Consider the following 12079-nt stretch of genomic DNA (forward strand, 5'->3'; position numbering starts at 1 on the left):
TGGTTCATGGTGAAGTGCCTGACGATTGGCAGAATGCATGCATAGTGCTATTGTACAAAGGCAATGGGGACAAAGGTGAGTGTTCAAATTACAGAGGTATAAGTATGTTGAGTATGCCTGGGAAATTGTATGGGAGGGCATTGATTGAGAGGGTAAAGGCATGTACAGAGCATCAGATTGGGGAAGAGCAATATGGTTTCAGAAGTGGTAGAGGATGTGTGGATCAAGTGTTTGCTTTGAAGAATGTATGTGAGAAATACTTAGGAAAACAGATGGATTTGTATGTAGCACTTATAGAGCTAGAGTAGGCATATGATAGGGTTGATAGAGATGCTTTGTGGAAGGTATTAAGAGTATATGGTGTGGGAGGTAAGTTGCTACAAGCAGTGAAAAGTTTTTACCAAGGATGTAAGGAATGTGCACGAGTAGGAAGAGAGGAAAGTGATTGGTTCCCAGTGAATGTCGGTTTGCGGCAGGGGTGCATGATGTCTCCAAGCTTGTTTGATTTGTTTATGGATGGGGTGGTTAGGGAGGTGAATGCAAGAGTTTTGGGAGAGAGGGGGAAGTATGCAGTCTTTTGGATGAGAGGGCTTGGGAAGTGAGTCAGTTGTTGTTCACTGTTGATACAGTGCTGGTGGCTGATTTAGGTGAGAAACTGCAGAAGCTGGTGACTAAGTTTGGTAAAGTGTGTAAAAGAAGAAAGCTGAAAGTAAATGCAAATAAGAGCAAGGTTATTAGGTTCAGTAGGGTTGAGGGACAAGTAAATTGGGAGGTAAGTTTGAATGGAGATAAACTGGAGGAAGTGAAATGTTTTAGATATCTGGGAAACGATTTAGCAGCAGATGGAAACATGGAAGCGGAAGTGAGTCACAGGGTGGGAAAGGGGGCGAAGATTCTGGAGTGTTGAAGAATGTGTGGAAGCCAAGAACGTTATCTCAGAGAGCAAAAATGGGTATGCTTAAAGGAATAGTGTTGTTCCAACAATGTTGCATGGTTGCGAGGCATGAGCTATAGATAGGGTTGTGTGGAGGAGGGTGGATGTGTTGGAAATTAAATATTTGGGACAATATGTGGTGTGAGGTGGTTTGATCGAGTAAGTAATGAAAGGGTAAGAGAGAGATGTGTGGTAATTAAAAGAGTGTGGTTGAGGGAGCAGAAGTGGGTGTGTTGAAGTGGTTCGGTCACATGGAGATAATGAGTAAGGAAAGATTGACAGAGGATATATGTGTCAGAGGTACAGGGAACGAGGAGAAGTGGGAGACCAAATTGGAGGTGGAAAGATGGGGTGAAAAAGATTTTGAGCAATCAGGGCCTGAAAATACAGGAGGGTGAAAGGCATGCAAGGAATAGAGTGAATTGGAACAATGTGGTATACCAGTACCGAAGTGCTGTTGATGGATTTAACCAGGTCATCTGAAGCAGCATGGAAAGGTCTGTGGGGCCTGGATGAAGAAAGGGAGCTATGGTTTCAGTGCATTACACATGACAGCTAGAGACTGAGTATGAACGAAAGTGGCCTTTTTGTCTTTTCCTAGCGCTACCTCATCATGGGGGGATGCTATTTCATGTGTGGTGGGGAGGCGAAGAGAATGGATGAAGGCAGCAAGTATGAATATGTACATGCATATATATGTATATGTCTGTGTATGTATATGTATGTATACAATAAAATAAATAGGTATGTATACGGGCGTGTGTGGACGTTTATGTTTATGAGGGTGGGTTGGGCCATTCTTCATCTGTTTCCTTGCGCTAACTCGCTAACGTGGGAGACGCCGATTAAGTGCAGTAAATAAATAAATAAGTAATTAGGAATTTGCGCTACCTCGCAAACGCAGGAGACAGCGACAAAGCAAAATAATAAAAAAAAAAAGAATTTGAATCATCGATATTCATAAAAAGGCAATAAAGATCTACAAGGTAACAAAGGAGCCACTGAAAACCTGTAGAAAGACACCAATATCCTGGGAAGAACAAATACTAATCTGAATACCTCTTAGCATCATCTTAGCATAAAATCAAATTCAACTCAGCATGCAAACTATATGCGAGATGCCAGCCTTCGCATGTTTTCAATTAACATTTAGGTTGAATTTTATGTTTATCTGGGATGTCTCTTGGGAATGTGTGCATTTATCATTTAAACAGACTTAGCACCTTAATTAGCTCTGTCAAAAACAAATTAGCCTTAAGTGGAAAAATCTTCCTCTGGCTTCTTACTCATGAAGTCTTTAAGCGAAACCAAAATAGGAGTTGTCCTGGAACTTATTTCATGATGACACAGTAAGCTGCTTTAGTGGTGCACAGATGCCAGCCAATTGATATACTTCAATTTTGATTTACTCAAATCAGGGTCACTGATCAAGTTTGTGTCTCTTGAGGATGCTCATCTTGAGAAGTCCCTCACAAGAATTTCTAACCAAGTAATGAGGATTGAAGAAAGTGAAAAAAAGCCTTAACATGATTATCATCTGGCAGGAAATACTTTTCAAGATTCTGTGTGCGAGAAGGTGTACAGGGTCAGCATCATCCCTAACCTACCACCAGAGTCCCACATTAGGCGAATAGTAAAGAAAACAACTATCTTCAGGAAAATATAAGAATACCTTTCACTTACATGGATACAGAATTATTTAGCAAGCTGGAAAATGCTTCTCAAGTTTGGTCACTTCATCTAAAGAAGCACAAAGAACTAACAGAGAAGGTCCAGGGGAGGGCAACAAAGATGGTACCATAATTGAGAGAGTTGAGGTATAGGGATATGCTAAAGGCTTCATATTCATTAAACCTGGAAGAAAAAAGAGACAGGGATGATCTGAGCATGACTATTAAGTTTCTAAACCAGATCAATAACATGGAAAGCGAAAACGTCTTCAAGAGATATAGGAATAGAGCAACCTGAGGATATCTCTTGAAATTAAGCAAAAAGCTTGTTAAAAAAATGTAAAGAAGTATCTTTAAAGTATAAGAAGGTATTAAGAATATATGGTGTGGGAAGCAAGTTGTTAGAAGCAGTGAAAAGTTTTATCGAGGATGTAAGGCATGTGTACGAGTAGGAAGAGAGGAAAGTGATTCGTTCTCAGTGAATGTTGGTTTGCTGCAGGGATGCATGATGTCTCCATAGTTGTTGAGACAGGCAAGTATGCAGTCTGTTGTGGATGAGAGAGCTTGGGAAGTGAGTCAGTTGTTGTTTGCTGATGATACAGCGCTGGTGGCTGATTTGGGTGAGAAACTGCAGGAGCTGGTGACTGAGTCTGGTAAAGTGTGTAAAAGAAAAGAGCTGAGAGTAAATGTGAATAAGAGCAAGGTTATTAGGTACTGTAGGGTTGAGGGACAAGTCAATTGGGAGGTAAGTTTGAATGGAGAAAAACTGGAGGAAGTGAAGTGTTTTAGATATCTGGGAGTGGATTTGGCAGTGGATGGAACCAAGGAAGCGGAAGTGAGTCATAGGGTGGGGGAGGGGGCAAAAGTTCTGGGAGCGTTGAAAAATGTGTGGAAAGCGAGAACGTTCTCTCGGAAAGCAAAAATGGGTATGTTTGAAGGAATAGTGGCTCCGACAATGTTATATGGTTGTGAGGCATGGGCTATAGATAGAGCTGTGCGGAGGAGGGTAATGTACTGGAAATAAGATGTTTGAGGACAATATGTGGTGTGAGGTGGTTTGATTGAGTAAGTAATGAAAGGGTTAGAGAGATTTGTGGAAATAAAAAGAGTGTGGTTGAGAGAGCAGAAGAGGGTGTTTTAAAATGGTTTGGTCACATGGAGAGAATGAGTGAGGAGAGATTGACAAAGAGGATATATGTGTCAGAGGTGGAGGGAATGAGGAGAAGTGGGAGACTACATTGGAGGTGGAAAGATGGAGTGAAAAAGATTTTGAGTGATCAGGCCTGAACATACAGGAGGGTGAAAGGCGTGCAAGGAATAGAGTAAATTGGAACGATGTGGTATGGTGGGGTTAATGTGCTGTCAATGGATTGAACCACGGTATGTGAAGTGTTTGGGGTAAACCATGGAAAGTTTTGTGGGGCCTGGATGTGGAACGGGAGCTGTGGTTTTGGTGCATTATAAACGACAGCTAGAGACCGAGTGTGGACGGATGTGGCCTTTGTTGTCCTTTCCTAAAGCTACCTCGCGCACATGCGGGGGGAGGGGTTGTCATTTTATGTGTGGCGGGGTGGCGACAGGAATGAATAAGGGCAGACAGTACGAATAATGTACATGTGTATATATGTATATGTCAGTGTGTGTATATATATGTATACATTGAGATGTATAGGTATGTATGTGTGCGTGTGTGGACGAGTATGTATATACACGTGTATGTGGGTGGGTTGGGCCATTCTTTCGTCTGTTTCCTTGCACTACCTCGCTAATGCGGGATACAGCAAGAAAGTATAAAATAAAAGATTGGTGTATAAATGGAAAAGCTTGACTGAGGACATGGTTAATGCAAACAGATTACATAAATCTAAGAAGTTGTATTATAGCAGAGAATGTCCAAGAGATGGGGCCCCATGATTGTAAAACTCCTTCCCCATGCAGTACAAATAAGCAATTCAAAAAAAAATACAAGAATAAGTGTTCTTCAGCAGCATATGTTGTACATACAATATTACTATGCAAAATCTACTTCAGTATCAAAAACCACATCTATATCACCTGATACAAAGCTGAGATATCCAAAGTGAATTTCCTTATGCATAAAGATAGCTTGTCTCGTGCATGAAGAATCCAGAGTTGGCTCACAAATTTTTGCCACAACTGAAGGATTCTTGACCACTCTGGACCATGAGGAGACCATTCAACTTGAACAGGGCCAAGTGTTTCAGCCAAGTTATCTAACTCTTCATTATATTCACCTGGTACCTGAAAATAATTTCCCTCATGAAAATAAGGCAGCAGTGAAGTAATCATGGTGGAGGTTATAAATAAACTGATGGAGTTATTGAAAAACTTTAGAATAAAGAAATTCCAAGGATGATTATCCTAACAGGCATAAATCTACCAATGAAATCTGGCTGAATAAATAAAAGGTGGTTAATGTTCAATATTTCCAGCACTCTAAGTAAGATACATTCCTTGGCACATAAAAGATGCATGTAAGAGAAAAGTTTCATGAATCATTGTTGAACAAACTAACAGCAAGTCTCAGAAAGGCTTACTCAGTGGCCACAGGTACACCATCCCATATGAACATGGAAAGACAAAATCATGTTACGAAGTCTAAACTGTTACAGAAGTGACATCAACAAAAAGAGAAAAACCATGATGGGGTAGGCATCTCAAAATATACTACATTATAAAAATATACTGCGGCTAGCTAAAATTATCTAAATACAATAACAAAGGATGTTTAGCTCCTAGTAAATATTTTTTTTTTTTCAAACTATTCGCCATTTCCCACGTTAGCGAGGTAGCATTAAGAACAGAGGACTGGGCCTTTGAGGGAATATCCTCACCAGGCCCCCTTCTCTGTTCCTTCTTTTGGAAAATTAAAAAAAAGAGAGGGGAGGATTTCCAGCCACCCGCTCCCTCCCCTTTTAGTCACTTTCTACGACATGCAGGGAATACGTGGGAAGTATTCTTTCTCCCCTATCCCCTACTAAATATATATAAAAGAAAAAAAAGGTGAATGAGTGATACTTCCAATGAAACAGTGCAAGTGAATGCGAGATGTACAAGAGAAAGACTCAGATGAACATAAAGGAGTTGGGGATTAAAAAGTAAGCAAATGAGAGATACAGTAAAAAAATATTGGCAAACTTCACGTAGAAGAAAATGTTAGGGGAGGAAAGTCAGAGAGTGAGGAGAACAAGAGAAAAGATGAAAGTGGCGGGAGCAGATGGGGAAATAGTAACAGATAAAGAAGAGGTATAGATATGGAGTGACTACTGTGAAGGACTGATGAATGTACTAAATGACAGGGTCACGAATGAGAAGTGTTTGGGATGTTGGCGTATGCAAAATGAGAGAATCATGGCAAAAGGTTTGGTAAAAAGAGGTAGTAAAAGCCTTGATTAAGATGAAGTATGGTAACATGGTTGTCGCCTAGAACCCTTTAACCCAGGGCTTCTGAGTGTGAACAAATGTGGCCTTCGTTGTCTTTCCCTAGCGCTACCTCGCACGCATGCAGGGGGGTGGGGGTTGTCATTTCATGTATGGCGGGGTGGCGACGGGAACGAATAAAGGCAGCAAGTATGAATTATGTACATGTGTATACATGTATATGTCTGTGTATGTACATATATGTATACACTGAAATGTATAGGTATGTATATGTGCGTGTGTGGACGTGCATGTATATACATGTGTATGTGGGTGGGTTGGGCCATTCTTTCATCTGTTTCCTTGCGCTACCTCGCTAATGCAGGAGACAGCGACAAAGTATTATAAATAAAATAAATATGTAAATAAATACATATAACATTTAAGAAAAATTCACTTATCATACTTACCTTGTCTCTACTTCAGCATGTGTAATGAAGAGTTTAGCAACCACAAAGATTACTGGATGCCATTATAAGAGCAGATAAAGGGCAAAAATAATAGAAACAAGAGATACATCTAAGAAAAGAAAGGAGTACTATCATCATTATTGTGGAAATCTTAAATATGGAGGCATTCTGATGTTTCCAGACTATGGGTATTTGGATCAGAAATTTTCTACTTGTATCAATCATGGTAAAATGTGAACAATCTTATAACTAATAGTTTCATAACCTTTCTTGGACATTGTTGACAAGCATGGCATAACTCCTTGAGTAAAGGCTGAGCTATTCCTGCTGCACTGATAACAGAACAAAACAGCTTGACCCAGCCTGCCAATTCCTTCCTTAATAGCCTCTCATCATATCTGAAAGGGAAAATAAGCTAATGTAAAAAATAAACAAGGTCTGTGAAGCCTGATTGTGAATGGGGGCTCTTGTATCGGTATATTATACACAACAACTAGAGAGTGGAAACGAGCAAATGAGGCCATTTCTTCATCTGTTCTTGGCTATACATCACTAATGTGGGAAATGGTGAACATGTATGAAAAAAATTACACCTTTTAATTTTTAACAAGAATATAGCAATGTAAGTTTGCATCTTAGGTTTGTGTCATTTGCATAACTTATATTCCACCAGTGATGGGCCACAGGCCCATCAAAATACTGCTCAGGATTCCAGATTTCTATCACAAGCCAAGCTGATACAATGTTAACTTGATTTGCATTATTATAATTATTATCATTATCTTGCTTTGTCACTGTCTCCCGCGTTTGCGAGGTAGCGCAAGGAAACAGACGAAAGAAATGGCCCAACCCACCCCCATACACAAGTATATACATACACGTCCACACACGCAAATATACATACCTATACATCTCAATGTACACATATATATACACACAAAGACATATACATATATACACATGTACATAATTCATACTGTCTGCCTTTATTCATTCCCATCGCCACCTCGCCACACATGGAATATCATCCCCCTCCCCCCTCATGTGTGCAAGGTAGCACTAGGAAAAGACAACAAAGGCTCCATTCGTTCACACTCAGTCTCTAGCTGTCATGTAATAATGCCCGAAACCACAGCTCCCTTTCCACATCCAGGCCCCACAGAACTTTCCATAGTTTACCCCAGACGCTTCACATGCCCTGATTCAATCCACTGACAGCACATCGACCCCGGTATACCACATCGATCCAATTCACTCTATTCCTTGCCCGCCTTTCACCCTCCTGCATGTTCAGGCCCCGATCACTCAAAATCTTTTTTGCTCCATCTTTCCGCCTCCAATTTGGTCTCCCACTTCTCCTCGTTCCCTCCACCTCCAACACAAATATCCTCTTGGTCAATCTTTCCTCACTCATTCTCTCCATGTGCCCAAACCATTTCAAAACACCCTCTTCTGCTCTCTCAACCACACTCTTTTTATTTCCACACATCTCTCTTACCCTTACATTACTTACTCGATCAAACCACCTCACACCACATATTGTCCTCAAACATCTCATTTCCAGCACATCCACCCTCCTGCGCACAACTCTATCCATAGCCCACGCCTCGCAACCATACAACATTGTTGGAACCACTATTCCTTCAAACATACCCATTTTTGCTTTCTGAGATAATGTTCTCGACTTCCACACATTCTTCAAGGCTCCCAGGATTTTTGCCCCCTCCCCCACCCTATGATTCACTTCTGCTTCCATGGTTCCATCCGCTGCCAAATCCACTCCCAGATATCTAAAACACTTTACTTCCTCCAGTTTTTCTCCATTCAAACTTACCTCCCAATTGACTTGACCCTCAACCCTACTGTACCTAATAACCTTGCTCTTATTCACATTATTTACATTATGTTCAGACTTATACAGTATAGAAATGTAATTACTATAACATGCTTTATTTGAAATATGCAGATACCTAATATTAGTCTACTTATTTAGAATGATTTCACCAAGATGATTCGGGCATTGCTTACAAAAATGCTATTGTGTAGCTACACCATAAGCTTTTCTTTCTGGAAGGTCAGCAAAATCAATACAAATTACTATACAAAACCATGCTCTTCTGCTCTTTATTAAGTGAACTTTCAAATATGTTTCATCACAGTTAATATGTAGTGGTAAGGAATCAAGAGCCAACACAGAAAAACAGGTGAACAGCCTTGAAATATGCAAGATGCTTGTTTATCAGGTCAATGCTCTGCCCCTTCTAACCTTGTATAAGGTGAAATGTGACATGATGGATGGTAATGCAGTTGAATTTCTAAAGATAGGGAGTGACTATGTAGTTGACCAGTTAGTTAGGATTTTCACTGCTTGTATGGACCATGATAAGGTGCCTGAAGATCGATGGAATACCTGATTAGTGCCATTGTATAAATTAAGATGGAATAAAGGTGTGAGTTCAAATTCTAGAGGAATAAGGTTGCTGAGTATCCCTTGTAAGGTGTAAACAAGAAGGGTGATTGAGAATGTGGTGGCATGCATAGACCATCAAAGAGGGGGAGGAACAATATGGTTTCAGGATGTTTGGATCAGGTATTTGCATGAAGAATGAGTATGAAAAATACTCTGAGAAACAGAAGGATTTGTGTATGGCATTCATGGACTTGGAGGAAGCACATTACAGGATTGATAGACATCCCATGGAAGGCATTACAAATACATGGCATGGGTGGAAAGCTATCAGCAGCCATGAGGAGTTATTATTAAGAGTAAGGCACGTATATAAGGAGAGCAACAGGAAGGTCAATGGCTCAGGTGAAGGTCAGCCTGTAGCAGGGGTGTGTGATGTCACCACAGCTGTTTCATCTGTTTATGAAAGGGTTGGTTAGGAAATGGAATGTATGACTTTTGGAGAGATGAAAAGATATGGTTTGCTAGTGGAGAAGGGGGCCTAGGAAGTGAGTCAGTTGTTTGCTGATGACAGATTTAAATGAAGAATTGCAGAGGCCAGTAGCTGAGCTTTGGAGAGTGTTCAAAAGGAGAAAATTGAAAGGAATTGTGAATAAAAGCACGGTTATTTGCTTTAGCAGTAAAAATAGATACATTACTTAGAAGTCTTTAGGAAACCTGTTAGTGGATATGTCAACATATGGAACCATGGGAGCTAAAAAGAACCATAGGAAGGGTGAGAGGGCAAAGGCCTTTGGCACACTGAGGAATTTATGGAAAGAGAGGTCACTATCTTTAATGGCAAAGATGGGTATGTTTCATGGTATAGCAGTCCCATCAGTGGTGCAAAGATGTGAGGCATAGGTCTTAGAAAAAAAAAATAGGGTGGATGTGTTGGAAATGAAATATTTGAGGATAATATGTAATGAGAGGAGGGTTGATCATATTAGAAATGATATCACAAGAAAAAGATGTGGTAGTATCAGAAGTATGTATGAGACAGCAAAAAAAGGGTGTGTTGAAACAGTTTGGACAAATATAAAGCTTTGCAGAAGATGAAAGCTGGCAAGGCAGCAGTTTTGTATGGTACTGCAGTGGAAATAATTAAAAAAGGGGGTGACTGTGTTGTTGACTGGTTGGTGAGGATATTCAATGTATGTATGGTGCATGGTGAAATGCCTGATGATTGGCAAATGCATGCATAGCGCCACTGTACAAAGGCAAAGGGGATAAAGGTGAGTGTTCATATTATAGAGGTATAAGTTTGTTGTGTATTCCTGGGAAATTATTGATTTATTTACATTACTTTGTTGCTGTCTCCCGCGTTAGCGAGGTAGCACAAGGAAACAGATGAAAGAATGGCCCATCCCACCCACATACACATGTAGATACATCCTCCTCGTTCCCTCCACCTCCGACACATATATCCTCTTGGTCAATCTTTCCTCACTCATTCTCTCCATGTGACCAAACCATTTCAAAACACCCTCTTCTGCTCTCTCAACCACGCTCTTTTTATTTCCACACATCTCTCTTACCCTTACGTTACTTACTCGATCAAACCACCTCACACCACACATTGTCCTCAAACATCTCATTTCCAGCACATCCATCCTCCTGCGCACAACTCTATCCATAGCCCACGCCTCGCAACCATACAACATTGTTGGAACCACTATTCCTTCAAACATACCCATTTTTGCTTTCCGAGATACTGTTCTCGACTTCCACACATTTTTCAAGGCTCCCAAAATTTTCGCCCCCTCCCCCACCCTATGATCCACTTCCGCTTCCATGGTTCCATCCGCTGACAGATCCACTCCCAGATATCTAAAACACTTCACTTCCTCCAGTTTTTCTCCATTCAAACTCACCTCCCAATTGACTTGACCCTCAACCCTACTGTACCTAATAACCTTGCTCTTATTCACATTTACTCTTAACTTTCTTCTTCCACACACTTTACCAAACTCAGTCACCAGCTTCTGCAGTTTCTCACATGAATCAGCCACCAGCGCTGTATCATCAGCGAACAACAACTGACTCACTTCCCAAGCTCTCTCATCCCCAACAGACTTCATACTTGCCCCTCTTTCCAGGACTCTTGCATTTACCTCCCTAACAACCCCATCCATAAACAAATTAAACAACCATGGAGACATCACACACCCCTGCCGCAAACCTACATTCACTGAGAACCAATCACTTTCCTCTCTTCCTACACGTACACATGCCTTACATCCTCGATAAAAACTTTTCACTGCTTCTAACAACTTGCCTCCCACACCATATATTCTTAATACCTTCCACAGAGCATCTCTATCAACTCTATCATATGCCTTCTCCAGATCCATAAATGCTACATACAAATCCATTTGCTTTTCTAAGTATTTCTCACATACATTCTTCAAAGCAAACACCTGATCCACACATCCTCTACCACTTCTGAAACCGCACTGCTCTTCCATTCACATCTACACACTCACATTAACATACTTATACATCTCAATGTATACATGCATATACACACACAGACATATACATATATACACATGTACATAATACATACTGTCTGCCTTTATTCACTCCCATTGCCACCCCACCACACATGAAATATCAACTCCGTCCTCCCACATGTGCATGAAGTAGCGCTAGGAAAAGACAACAAAGGCCACATTCGTTCACACTCAGTCTCTAGCTGTCATCTATAATGCACCGAAACCACAACTCCCTTTCCACATCCAGGCCCCACAGAACTTTCCATGGTTTACCCCAGACGCTTCACATGCCCTGGTTCAATCCATTGACAGCATGACAACCCCTGTATACCACATCGTTCCAACTCACTCTATTCCTTGCACGCCTTTCACCCTCCTGCATGTTCAGGCCCAGATCACTCAAAATCTTTTTCACTCCATCTTTCCACCTCCAATTTGGTCTCCCACTTCTCGTTACTTACCTCCACCTCTGACACATATATCCTCTTGGTCAATTTTTCCTCATTCATTCTCTCCATATGACCAAACCATTTCAAAACACCCTCTTCTGCTCTCTCAACCACACTCTTTTTATTACCACACATCCCTCTTACCCTATTATTACTTACTCGATCAAACCACCTAACACCACATATTGTCCTCAAACATCTCATTTCCAGCATATCCACCCTCCTCTGCAC

The 12079-nt window shown here is 40.9% G+C and overlaps 1 protein-coding gene across 1 annotated transcript in view; it reads right to left on the reverse strand.

Moving 5' to 3' along the window:
- The window catches only part of LOC139755123 (uncharacterized), a 161108-nt gene that overhangs the window by 27293 nt on the left and 121736 nt on the right, over positions 1-12079 (reverse strand). Inside the window, exons 17-18 of the mRNA XM_071673266.1 lie at positions 6721-6853; positions 4660-4866 (exon numbers count right to left, since the gene is read on the reverse strand). Coding sequence (XP_071529367.1) covers positions 4660-4866; positions 6721-6853 — 340 coding nt within the window. The remainder of the gene's footprint in view (positions 1-4659; positions 4867-6720; positions 6854-12079) is intronic.

This window comes from Panulirus ornatus, chromosome 18 (assembly GCF_036320965.1).
Source record: "Panulirus ornatus isolate Po-2019 chromosome 18, ASM3632096v1, whole genome shotgun sequence".
Taxonomy (NCBI): Eukaryota; Metazoa; Arthropoda; class Malacostraca; order Decapoda; family Palinuridae; genus Panulirus; species Panulirus ornatus.